Source organism: Desmodus rotundus, chromosome 3, assembly GCF_022682495.2.
Source record: "Desmodus rotundus isolate HL8 chromosome 3, HLdesRot8A.1, whole genome shotgun sequence".
NCBI classification, from domain to species: domain Eukaryota; kingdom Metazoa; phylum Chordata; class Mammalia; order Chiroptera; family Phyllostomidae; genus Desmodus; species Desmodus rotundus.
The window spans coordinates 102,931,485-102,945,422 of record NC_071389.1 but is presented as its reverse complement, the minus strand read 5'-3'; the positions used below and the strand labels follow the sequence as shown (position 1 = coordinate 102,945,422).

Below are 13,938 nucleotides of genomic sequence, written 5' to 3'. Positions count from 1 at the left end.
ACAAAATTGACAGGCCTCATCAAAAAAAAAAGAGAGAGGACCCAAATAAACACAATCAGAAATGAAAGAGGAGAGATTACAACTGATACCACAAAAATACAAAGGACTGTAAGAAATTACTACAAAGTACTATATGCCAAGAAATTTGAAAACCTAGATGAAATGGACAAATTTCTAGAAAAATATAATCTTCCAAAACTGAAGGAAGAAGAAGCAGAAAGCCTGAACAGACCAACAACACATGATGAAATTGAAACAGTAATCAAAAAGATTCTGACACACAAAAGCCTGGACCAGATGGTTTCATAGGAGAATTCTACAGAGCATTTAAGGGAGAGCTAAACCCCATCCTCCACAGATTATTTCAAAAAATCCAAGAAGATGGAAGACTCCCAAACTCTTTTTATGAAGCTGACATCATCCTAATCCCAAAACCAGATAAAGACATAACGAAGAAAGAAAACTTCAGGTCAATATTCCTGATGAACATAGATGCTAAAATCCTCAACAAAATATTGGCGAACTGCATCCAGTAATATGTTAAAAAGATCATACACCATGACCAAGTGGGATTCATCCCAGGGATGCAAAGATTGTACAATATTCACAAATCAATAAACATAATACATCACAAAAACAAAAGGAAAGACAAAACTCACATGATCATATCAATAGATGCAGAAAAAGCATTTGATAGAGTACAGCACTGATTTATGATAAAAACCCTCAACAAAGTGGGAATAGAGGGAGCATTCCTCAACATGATAAAGGCCATATATGAGATACCTACAGCCAACATCATACTCAATGGGCAAAAACTTAGAGCTTTCCCACTGAGATCAGGAACAAGACAAGGATGCCCTCTCTCACCACTCCTATTCAACATAGTATTGGAAGTCCTAGCCACAGCAATCAGATAAGAAAAAGAAATAAAAGGCATCCAAATTGGAAAGGAGGAAGCAAAACCATCATTGTTTGAAGATGACGTGATAGTGTCGTATAGACTCCACCAAAAACTACTTGACCTAATAAATGAATTTGGCAGAACAGCTGGATACAAAGTCAACACTCAGAAATCAAAGGCATTCTTGTACACTAACAATGAAACATCAGAAACAGAAATCAGGAAAAAAATCCCATTTGATATAGCAACAAGAAACATAAAATACCTAGGAATAAACCTAACCAAGGAGGTAAAAGACCTGTACTCAGAAAATTATACAACACTGAAGAAAGGAAGGAAGACACAAATGGAAGCATGTACCATGCTCATGGATTGGAAGAATTAACATGATGAAAATGGCCATACTACCCAAGGCAATTTATAGATTCAATACAATCCCTATTAAAGTACCAATGACATATTTCACAGATATAGAACAAACATTTCAGAAATTTATACGGAACCATAAATGACCCCATATAGCTGCAGCAATTTGAAGAAAGAAGAACAAAGCAGGAATGATCACAATACCTGACACCAAACTGTATTACAAGGCCACTGTAATCAAAACAGCCTGGTACTGGCATAAAAACAGGCACATAGACCAATGGAACAGTATAGAGAGCCCAGAAATAAACCCAAGTCTCTACAGTCAATTAATATTTGACAAAAGAGGCAGGAGCATAAAATGGAGCAAAAACAGCCTCTTCAACAAATGGCGTTGGGAGATCTGGAAAGCCACGTGCAAAAAAATGAAACACAACCACCAACTTAGGCCATACACAAAAATAAATTCAAGATGGATAAAAGACTTAAATATAAGTCGTAACACAATAAAAGTCCTAGAGGAAAACATTAGCAGGAAAATTTCAGACATTCCACGCAGCAACATCCTCACAGACACGTCCCCTAAAGCAAGGGACATAAAGGAAAGAATAAATAAATAGGACCTCATCAAAATAAAAAGCTTCTGCATGGCTAAAGAAAAGAGCTTTAAAATAAAAAGACAACCAACAGTATGGGAAAACATATTTGCTAATGATACCTCAGACAAGGGCTGATCTCCAAAATATATAAAGAACTCACACGACTCCACTCCAGGAAGACAAACAACCCAATTAAAAAATGGGCAAAGGACTTGAACAGACACTTCTCCAAGGAAGACATACAGTGGACCCAGAGACATATGAAAAGATGCTCAGCATCACTAGCCATCAGAGAGATGCAAATTAAAACCACAATGAGGTACCATCTCACACCAGTCAGAGTGGCCAACATAAACAAATCAACAAACAAATGTTGCAGAGGATGCAGAGAAAAGGGAACCCTAGTACACTGTTGGTAGGAATGGAGATTGGTGAGGCCACTATGGAAAACAGTATGGAATTTCCTCATAAAACTAAAAATGGAACTACCCTTATACCCAGCAATTCTGCTGCTGGGATAATACCCTAAGAACCCTGAAACACCAATTCAAAAGATGTTCATAGCAGCACAATTCATAATAGCCAAATACTGGAAGCAATCTAAGTGCCCATCAGTGAATGAGTGGATCCAAAAACTATGGTACATTTACACAATGGAATTCTACGCAGCAGGGAGAAAGAAGGAGCTTATACCCTTTGCAACAGCATGGATGGAACTGGAGAGCATTATGCTAAGTGAAATAAGCCACACAGTGAGGGACAAATACTATATGATCTCACCTTTAACTGGAACATAATCAACAGAAGAAGAAAGCAAACAACATATAACCAGAGACATTGAAGTTAAGAACAATCTAACAATAGCCAGAGGGGTGGGTGGAAGGGATAGTGTGGAGAAGGGTTTTAAGGAACTACTATAAAGGACACATGGACAAAACCAAGGGGGAGGGTGGAAGCAGGGAAAGGAAGTGGGTTTGGATGGGGTGGGGTAGAGGGGTGCGGAGAGGGGTGGGGTAGAGGGGTTCATACAACTGTAATTGAAGAATAAAATAATTTTTAAAAAGAGACTCAGCAAAGTGGGCATAGAGGAAGCATAACTCAACGTAATAAAGGCCATATGTGTGAAACCTACCGCCAATACCATACACAATGGGCAAAAATTAAAAGTATTTGCCTTAAGATCCAGAACAAGACAAGGGTGCCTGCTTTTACCATTCTTATTCAACATAGTGCTGGAAGTTTGAGCCACAGCGATTAGCGAAGAAAAAGAAATGAAAGGCATTACAATCGGAAAGGAGGAAGTAAAACTGTCATTATTTGCACATAACTTGATATGTACATAGAAAACCCTATAGCCTCCACCAATAATTATTCAAATAAGTGAATGTGGCAAAATAGTGAGATACAAAGTCAATATTCAGAACTCAATGTCACTTTTGTACACCAACAATGAACTAATAGAAAGAGAAACTAAGAAAAAATACCATTTAGTATAGCAACAAAAATAATTAAGTACCTAGGAATAAGTTTAACAAGGAGTTAAAAGACTTGTACTTGGAAAACTATAGAACACTGAAGAAAGAAATTGAGGAAGATACAAATGAATGGAAGCACATAATGTATTCATTGATAGGAAGAATTAACATCATAAACATTCCATACTACCCAAAGCAACGTATAGATTCAATGCAATTCTTATTAAAATACCAACAGCATATTTCACAGGTCTAAACAAATATTTCAAACATTATATGGAAAAAAGACATCAAATATCCTCAGCAATCCTGAGAAAGAAGAACAAAGGTGGAAGGATCACAATACTAGCTATCAAACTATACTACAAAGCCACTTCAACCAAGAGTCTGGTCTTGGCATAAGAACAGACACATAGACCAATGGAACAGAATCGAGAGCCAGAAATAAACCCGTGTCTTTACGGTCTATTGATATTTGACTAATGGGGCACAAGCATACAATGGAGTAAAAACAGTCAGTAAATGGTATTGGGAGAACTGAACTGGTACATGCAAAAAAAAAAAAAAATGAATCTAGATTCCTAACTCATATCATACATGAGAAAAAGTTCAAAATGAATAAAAGACTTAAATATAAATTGTGACACAATGAAAGTCCTAGCAGAAAACATAGGCAGTAAAATTTCAGATATCCCAGATAGCAATATTTTTGCTGATATATCTCCTAGGGCAAGGGAAATTAAGGAAAAAACAAACAAATGGGACTACATCAAATTAAAAAGCTTCAGCATGGCTAATGAAATTATAATCAAACTGAAAAGGTAACTTACCATATGGAAGAACATATTTGCTAATGATACATTGGACAAGGATTTAATCTCCAAAATGTACAAAGAACTCATACAACTCAACACCAGGAAGACAATCCAGTTAAAAAATGGGCAAAGGATCTCAATAGACACTTCTCCAAGGAGGACATACAGATGCCCCAGAGACATATGAAAAGATGCTCAACATCACTAGCCATCAGAGATGCAAATTAAAACCACATGAGATATCACCTCCCACCTGTCATAATAGCCATCATTAATAAATCAACAAACAAGTGCTGGTGAGGTGGTGGAGAAAAGGGAACACTAGTGCATTACTGGTAGGAATACAAAGTGGTGCAGCCACTGTGGAAAACAGTACTGAATTTCCTCAAAAAATTAAAAATGGAACTGCCTTATGATCCAGTGATTTCACTATTGGGAATATACGCTAAGAATCCTGAAACACCAATTCAAAAGAACTTATGCACCCAATGTTCATAGCAGTGCTATTTACAATAGCCAAGTTGGAAACAGCTTAAGCGCCCAACAGAATGGATTTAAAAACTGTAGTACGTTTACACAATGGATTACACAGAGGAAAAAAAGAAGGAATTCCTACCTTTTGCAACAGCATGGAGGGAACAGAAGACTATTATGCTAAGTGAAATAAGCCCGTCAGTGACAGAGAAAACACCATACAATCTCACCTCTAATTGTCTAATGAACAAAATAAACTAATGAGCAAAATATAACCAGAAACTGGAAACATGGCATAGACTGAGAGCTCTAAGAGGGGAGGCAGAAGGGGTAAATGTTGGAAGGAAGGAAAGGGAAGGGATTATACAAAGATTTGCTATGTATGGATGACTCATGGACATGGACAACAAAGTAGGGACTGACTGGGAAAGTGAGGGGGGGGCTGAGGGGAAGGGGGCACAGGGGAAAAACTGGAACAATAATAATAAAATAAACAGTTAAAAAACTCTATTTGGTTGGTCAAAAAGTTCATTTAGTTTCTTCTGTAAGATGGCTCTAGTAGCACTTAAGTTTTAACTTCATTCTAAACAATATTGGTAGTTGTATTGTCACAGATCTCTTTTCAGCGCACATTTAAAAAGAAATTTATTGACTTCCATTTAAGATGGTGGTGTAGGCAGACATGGTTTACCTCTTTGCAAAACCACATCAGAATTACAACTAAAATATAGAACTAAAACTCAGGAACATCAGAAATTGAGCTGAATGGAGGTCTGACAACCACAAAATCAAGTTGAATAGAAGGCTGACAACTATGGAATTAAAAGAAACTACATCCATCCAGGCTGGCAGGAGGGGTGCAGATACAGAATGGGCCGGTCCCTCACTCATGAGGATAAAAACTCAAGAGGGATCTTTTGGGAGTAACGAGTCCTAGAACCACACCACATGCTCCAGCCCAGGATTCCAGCGCCAGGAAGGTAAGTCTCTACAACTTTTGGGTGCAAAAACCAGCAGGGATTGAGTCTGGAAGAAACTGCTGGAGCCCCAAGTAGTTCCTCTTAAAGAACCCACACACACACTCACCTACTAAGACTCACTCCCTCTGAGCTCTAGCATGGGGCAGCAGCTTAAAGGGTACTAGGGTATACAGGGAGAAACAGCAGTGTCTGGCATCAAGGCAAGCAGAGGACATAGCCCCCTTGCTAAACCTCCCCCCCCAACCCCGGAGCTGGTGCCATATCTGAGACTCCATCAACCTGGCTAACACTATTTGACCTATCTTGGAGATCCCCAAGGTTCAGCTCCACACGACTTAAGGGCCCACCCAAGCTGATTTTCCATATGAATGGCTGGTCTTGGGTTCTAAATCCTATTAAACTAGCAATGGCTGTCTTCAGTAAGCCCTAGCAGCAGCCAGTCTAGATTCAGAGCTTGGCTTCACCTGGAATCTCCAAGCCCAGCACAAGTAGCAGCCATCTCAGATTGCTTTATAGCTCAGAAACGGTACCCCAGAAAAAATACAGGTGGGGACTGACCTTGCCCTGCACTACCAGTGAAACCCCAGAGCCAGCCCATCCAGGGGACAGCTACAGACCACATCAGAGCACTTACCACCTTGCCCCTGCACAGCTGATCCTCCATGGAGTGTGGAGGTTGGTGGTCACTGGTCACAGACAGTCCTTGCAGCTGACTGGCCTGGGTAAATCCCAGCTGTCCATTTGCCAAAAGCAACCAAGGCTCAACTACAAGAGGAGGGTATACTCAGCACACACAAAGGGTATACCTCGAGCAACCAGCTTGGTGGGTAGGGGAGGCTGTGACACTAGACCCTACTATATTAGGCCACACTACCAACATATGAAGTCAAAGAGGCTCTGCGTAATAAATAGAAACAAATGGAGGGAGGCTGCTAAAACAAGGAGACGAAGAAACATGGCCCAAATGAAAGAACAGATCAAAAGTCCAGAAAAAGAACCACACAAAATGGAGATAAGCAATTTATCAGGTGCAGAGTTCAAAACACTGGTTAAAAAAGACGTAGTCAGAAATGAAGGAATTGAAATCAAGAACAATTTATAGGATAAAAACAGTAGAGTAGATTAAGTCGAGAATCAAGTCAATTATTTGGAACATAAGGAAGCAAAAAACACCATGCAGAACAACAAGAAGAAAAAAAGAATAAAAAAAAATGAGGATAGTATAAACAGCCTCTGGCGCACCTTCAAGAGGTCCAACATTCACGTCATAGGGGTGCCAGAAGATGACAAAGGGCAAGAAATTGGAAATCTATTTGAAAAAATAATGAAAGAAAACTGCCCTAATTTGATGAAGTAAATAGAAACACAAGTCCAGGAAGCAGAGAGAGTCCCAATTATGACGGATGCAAAGAGGCCTACTCCAAGACACATCATAATTAAAAGACCAAAGGTTAAAGATACAGAGAAACTCTTAAAAGTAGCAAGAGAAGTCACCAGACAGGTTGCCAGATGGGAGGGGTAAGAGGGAGAATTGGTAAAAGGTGAGGGGATTAAGATTAAGTACAAACAGTTACAGAACAACCATGGGGATGTAAAGTACCATATAGGAAATGGAGTACCCAAAGAACTTATAAGCATGACTCATGGAAATGAACAATGGTGGAAAGAATGCCTGAGGGAGTGGGGGATGCTGGGTAGAGTGTGGCAAAGGGGGGAAAATCAGGGCAACTGTAATAGCATAATCAATAAAATATAATCATAATAAAAAAAGAAATCCTAACTCCCAATGTGATGGTATTAGGAGGTAGGGATGATTAGGTCAGGAGGGAAGAGCCCTCATGAATGGGATCTCAGAGGGCTCCCTCGCCCCTTCCACCATCTGAGGCCATGGCTGTCTAGGAACCAGAAATAAGCCTCACCAGCACCAGATCTGCTGTGGCCTTGATCTTGGACTTGCCACCCTTCAGAATTGTGAGAAATACATTTGTTCATAAAAAAATAAATAACAATATTTATCATAATTTGTGAATTTTTGTTTAGCCATTTTAATACTGAAGATGGAAGAAAATAGGCGACATTTTCAGCATATTATGCTTTATTATTTCAAGAAAGGTAAGAACACAACTGAACACAAAGAAAGATATCTGCAGTGTATGGAGAAGGTTCTATGATCGAATGTGTCAGAAGTGGTCTGTGAAGCTTTGTGCTGGAGATTTCTTGCTGGTTAATGCTCCATGGTCAGGTAGATCAGTTGAAGTTCATAGCCATCAAATCGAGACATTCATTAAGATTAACGTTCTATCATGTGGGAGACAGCTGACATACTTAAACTATCCAAAATAATAAAGTTACTGATGAAAATAAAAAATGTGTCTTTTATTTTATGGAAAAAACTAAACAGACTTTTTGGCCAAACCCACAAAGCTAAAGTATTCAAGATAGTATGCTGGCATAGAATAAAATAGAGAGCCCAGAAATAAGCCCTTTTACCTAAATGGTCAACTGAGTTCTGACAAGCATGCCAAGACCGACCATTCAGTGGAGAAAAGGCCATCTTTTCAACAAATGATACTGGGGAAACTGGCTATCTACATGGAAGAAAATGAAGTCGGACCCTCTCCTTACACCACATGCAAAAATTAACTCAAAATGTAAGAGTTAAAACTACAAATACAATACTTCTAGTAGAAGACATAAGAGAAAAGCTTCATATTAGATCTGGCAATGATTCTTGGTGATGACATCAAAAGCACAGGCAACAAAAGAAGAAATAAATTGGACTTTTATCAGTGACTTTTGTAGATCAATTAACATAATCATGAGTGTAAGAAGGCAACTCATAAAAGGGAAAAATCACTGAAAATTAATATCTGATAAAAGATTAGTATCAATCAGATATAAAGGACTCCTATGATTGACAACAAAATAAATGATCCAACTCAAAAATGTGCACTCATACAACTTAACACCTCCCCCCAAAATCATTCCAATTAAAAAACAACAGAGGACCTGAACAGACACTTTTCCAAAGAGGACATACAGATGACCCATAGACATATGAAAAGACTCAACATCACTGGCCATCAGAAAGATGCAAATTAAAAAACCACACTGAAATATCACTTCACATCTGTCAGAATGGCTATCAACAATAAATGAACAAACAAGTGCTGGCAAGCATGTGGAGAAAAGGGAACTCTTGTCCACTGTCGATGGGCTTGTAAATCAGTGTACCCAATGTGGAAAACAGTATGGAGATTCCTCAAATATTAAAAATAGAGCTGCCATATAATCCAGGAATTACACTTCTGGGTATTTATCAAAAAACAAAACAAACAAACAAAAAATCCAACCCCAAAACACTTAATTTGAAAATACAAATGCACCCTTACGTTCACTGCAGCATTACTAGTAACTGCCAAGATATGGAAACAACCTAGATGTCCACTGATAGATGAATGAATGAAGATGCACGTGTGAACAAAGTACTATTCAGCCACAAAAAGAATGGAATCTTGCCATTTGTGACACCTAGATGGGTACCCACCTACATGGGTAGACCTAGATGTATTATGCTAAGTGAAGTTAAGTCAGAGAAAGACAAATACCATATGATCTCACTTATGTACAGAATCTAAAAAAACAAAATAGCCCTGACCAGTGAAACTCAGTTGTTTGGAGTGTTGTTCTGTAGAACAAAGGTTGTGAGTTCAATTCCTAGGCAAGTTCCATTCCTGATCACGGCACAAACAAGCAGGCAACCAATAGATGTTTCTCTCCTCCCCTTCTCCTTTCCCCCCCCCTTCCCTCCTCTCTCTCTCTCCCTCCCTCTCTTACTGCCTCTTTATCTAAAATCAATGGAACTTGTCCCAGTGAATTAATAAGAAGGTTCTTTAACCCTTGAAAGGTTGCAAAGCAATAAAAATTCCTCAGGTGAGGATAAAAAATAAACAAAAACAAAATAAATGAATAAACAAAACAGATTCAGAGATACAGAGAACAAGCTGATGAGCTGATGGCTGCCAAAGGGGAGGAAAGAGATGTGAATAAAAATAACAAAAATTTTTTAAACATTTCCCCAAAATGTACGCAAATGACCAATAAATAAGCAAATGAAAAGATACTCAACATAACTGTCATTAGGAGAATGCAAATCAAAATCACAATGAGATACAACTTTATACCCATCAGACATGATTATTTTAAAAAAAAAACATAGCAAATAACTCTGTTGGTGAGGATATGGAGAAACTGGAACTGTGTATACTGCTGGTGGGAATGTAAAATATGTAGCCATAGCAGAAAAGTTTGATGTTTCTTCAGAGATTTAAACATAAAATTACCATATACCCTTAAACTATACACTCAAAGTGGTTAAAAGGTTAAAAACTTTGTTATATATTTTACCACTATAAAATCTGTAACAGAAATGCATGCACATGACCTATCATTAAATGTTATAAAGACCAGATGTGAGGTAGCATCAGCATGGAAAAATAAAGAATATCAACTGATTGACTGACAGTGCACTGAGCCTATGTTCTAGGTATCCTAATGAGATTTTTTTTTTTTAAAAGAACAATCAAAAGGAAAAGTACCATTACTAATATATTTTTGCACGTCATAACTTTTATGATCCTGTTTCTTCAAATGTAAAATGTGAATTAGATTGATGATCACATATATCAGAGTTTTTTAAAAAGTGATGGATATATAACTGTATATTTGTTTATAAATGAATGCTAGAAAGTATTAGGGTATTATTTGCTCTGTTGCAAATAACACATGAAAAAATGATGGAACTAAGTATAAGAAACTGTTTGCATTTTCCCATGTAAGCTGAATTCTACAACACAGATTCAGATTTTGCAAATAATTTTTTGTGCTACTTTAAGAAAGAAGCTTGTTATCTTTTTTTTTTTTAATTTTTATTGTTATTCAATTACAGTTGTATGCCTTTTCTCCCCATCCCTGAAGCTTGTTATCTTAACAGTTATCTTTGGGACCAGAAGACAAATAGCCCACATAATTTAAAGAATGAACAAATTGTTCTTTATTTTGAAGTTGTAATCATCAGCCTGTGGAGACCACCTACCACCTTCCAAACTTGTTTAAAATTTACTCATTACTTCAATCTACATAAAGAAATAAGATAATAAGTTGATGTTAAAACTTCACTTTGATTGAGTCTATATTTTTAAGTTACTACCTGGAATCAAGAGAGGTAAAAAGTTGATCAAATTGTTTTTCCAGATCCTCTAAAAGATTGTCTGTCTCCTCTTCTGTTTGATTGTGTATGTGTTCAAGGACCTGGGAAGAACACAATAAAAAACCTATTTGGTATTTTTAATTTGGCAGAAACTGTACTGTTCAACATAATTTTGAAAATAGAAGGTACTTTGGATTTTTCAAAACAACAAAACAGGAAAATATCAGATGATAAAAATGGAGTAAGTCACATGGTTCAATTTCAAATCCTGTTATTTGTCACCTTTGTTGGCACTGTACACCGATAAACTGGCAAAAAGGCCTAGTAAAATCCACTAAGTATTCTAAGTGTCTTTCTTATCCCTCTCTTGTCATTACAGGAAACGGTCATTTTAAAGAGCTGAATTTCTCTCTGGCACCATTCCTTAAATTTAAAATGTTTAGTCCAAGTATTTTTTAAAATATTCTTATTTTTTAAAAGATTTTATTTATGTATTTTTAGAGAAAGAGGAAGGGAGGAAGAACAACATTTATGTGTGTCATAATCATCAATCAGCTGCCTCTCACAAGCCCCAAACCAGGACCTGGCCCGCAACCCAGGCATGTGCCCTGACCAGGAATTGAAGCGGTGACCTTTCAAGTTTCCGGAACAATGCCCAGCACACTGAACCACACCAGTCAGGGGCCACATGCTGCATTTTTAAACAAAGAATAATTCCTCTAGATCTGTGACCCCGTTTTTCCTTCCAATTTCTCCCTTTTGGAATGGGAAAGTCTATCCTATGCCTGCCTAACCAATGTATTTTAGAAGGAAATAATTACCTAGTTGCAGAGTTTCAATGTTAAAGAGGAATTTGGCCCCTGAGTCTCAACCCACACTTGACAGAAGATATTTAAATGAGATAAGATTTTGGACTTAGAGCTGATGCTGGAATAGATTAAAACTAAATTGGAGTGGGGTGAAGGTAGTTTGTATATGAGAAGGGTGAGTCTGAGAAGGCGGAGCAAAGGGCAAGACTGTTGTGGGTTGAATTTTGTCCCCAACTTGAAATTCATACATTGAAGCCTTAACTTCTGTATCAGCTATAACCTTCTGATTGCCTTGGTTGTAAATTTGCTGTTGCTCGTTCTTTGTCACCAAATAAGTGAGCCTTTCTTTAGGGAGATGAGTAAGGAAGAAAAGGGAGTAAGCCTTTGTGGGGAAGGGAATACACCCAAGTAATGAGCAATGTTAGAAAGATGATCTGCAACGGTCTGACACAAGATGTCTAACAAGAAATCATGGCTCCTTGTTAGAGCTTCTACATCAGTGGGCTGCTAGCACATGCTACAAAACCAATTCTACCAGGCCATGGGAGTTTCCCATTCCTCTGTATGTTTCTCTGTCATTAGATTATTGTGCTCAATAACTTAGTGCTAAACTCTAACTTCAGTGATAGAATATCCAAATATGCACATTTAAAGAGACCTTGCCCTAATTCATGATAGAATTTGACCATTCAAAGTGCTTACTTTTACAGCAATACTTAATTGTTCAAAATTATTGCCTGCTGTCTTTAGTGCTTCATCAATTTCTTCTGCAGTTTTAGTCTCCTGAAAAAGGAAAGGGGGACCATATACAAATACAAAAATAGATATTTAGATACATTATATTAGCCACAAAAATACCACACTACTATTTTGGTTACAAAAGCAACATTTAGACCCACTATAGAAATCTGAAAACAAGCAAGAAAAAGAACACTGTAATCCTATTTACCCAGAGATTAAGAACAATTAACATTTTAGGGTTTTGGTTATAGAATTCCAGATATTTTTAGATAACTTTTTGAAAAAATAAGATTATGATCTGTGACCATTTTCAAACTTAAAACTATTTTGAAAAATGTATCATGGCAGTATATGTACACATGTAAAAATGAACAGTTTAAGGAAAAAACTTATAATTTAGCTATGTTAAGATTTAAACTTGCAGTAAAAGATAGCAAGATTAAGTGTTTTCTTTCTTTCCCCAGCTCACTAAAGATCTCCTTAACAAATAGACTTAATATTTCTTTTAACAGCATTTGGAGTTTGTTCTTTTTCTAACCTTAAATTTAAAAAAAATACTATTTAAAGTTATCAGGTGTAGTAACAGGTAAAATTCAGTCTTCCAACATCATCATCATCATCATCATCATCATCATCATCATTAACAACAACAAATGCCATCGGGTCTTTTGGGTGCCATTAAAATAATTGGAAAAATCACACTTAGAATTTAGAAACATGTACTTTATACAAGTTTCATAAAATCTGAATTCAATAATTAGGTTCAAAGGGAAGAAACTATATACAGGTAAATATCAAGAACACTAACAGAATTGTCTAAGGTAGAATGGGCTGCCCTGGAAGAAAAGAGAATTAGAATTGTTCAAGCATAGTTTAGAATAGAACAAGAGGTTCAAGTAAGAAGTGTAGATTAATCTCTTACCTTTAAGCTTCCAAAAGAATCTATAATTATAGGAAGCTTGAGGGGAGAGGAAAATTAAGCTACCAGAGACAAAGTAAAAATGTCTGTTTTCATCTTACTTCACAAATAACATTTTTCATACCGCCATTACAGCTGATGAAGTCAAAACAGTCCTGTGTGTGGATGGTGAATGTTCTAAACCAATAGTTAGCTGATCAGCCGTCTTTTTCAAGTCCTGAGAACAATTCTTTATCCTAAAAAATGTCAAGTACATTATTTTAAATACCAACATTAATATAACAGCTTTAATCTTCTATTCTGATTTCTACTCTCTATCAAAAATAATTCATATGATGACTTGTAGAACACACACACTGGGTTCTCAATCATCTATGATAAGCGAAGAGAGGAAACCATGACTAAATTATGGATATGGGAGATCTTGTGGAAGTCAGAATCTGAGGGGGTAAAATGAATGAGAGATGAGGAACTGAATGCATTATAGGTACTTTGGTGTCATTGTCAAAACAAAAAAGTTCCAAATGAGATTCCTTGAGGGTATCCTGTATTTCTTTTAATTCCCACAAAATTTACTATCATAGTAAGTATTTTTAAAAGTTAAAAATCACTCTGGCTGGGTGGCTCAGTTGGTTGGAGCATCATCC

General features: G+C 37.0%; 1 protein-coding gene across 1 annotated transcript in view; it reads right to left on the bottom strand.

Annotated features, from left to right (window-relative positions):
* The window catches only part of RNF17 (ring finger protein 17), a 161,136-nt gene that overhangs the window by 132,693 nt on the left and 14,505 nt on the right, over positions 1–13,938 (bottom strand). Inside the window, exons 5-7 of the mRNA XM_024580800.3 lie at positions 13,416–13,527; positions 12,334–12,414; positions 10,823–10,923 (exon numbers count right to left, since the gene is read on the bottom strand). Of these exons, the coding sequence (XP_024436568.2) occupies positions 10,823–10,923; positions 12,334–12,414; positions 13,416–13,527 (294 nt within the window). The remainder of the gene's footprint in view (positions 1–10,822; positions 10,924–12,333; positions 12,415–13,415; positions 13,528–13,938) is intronic.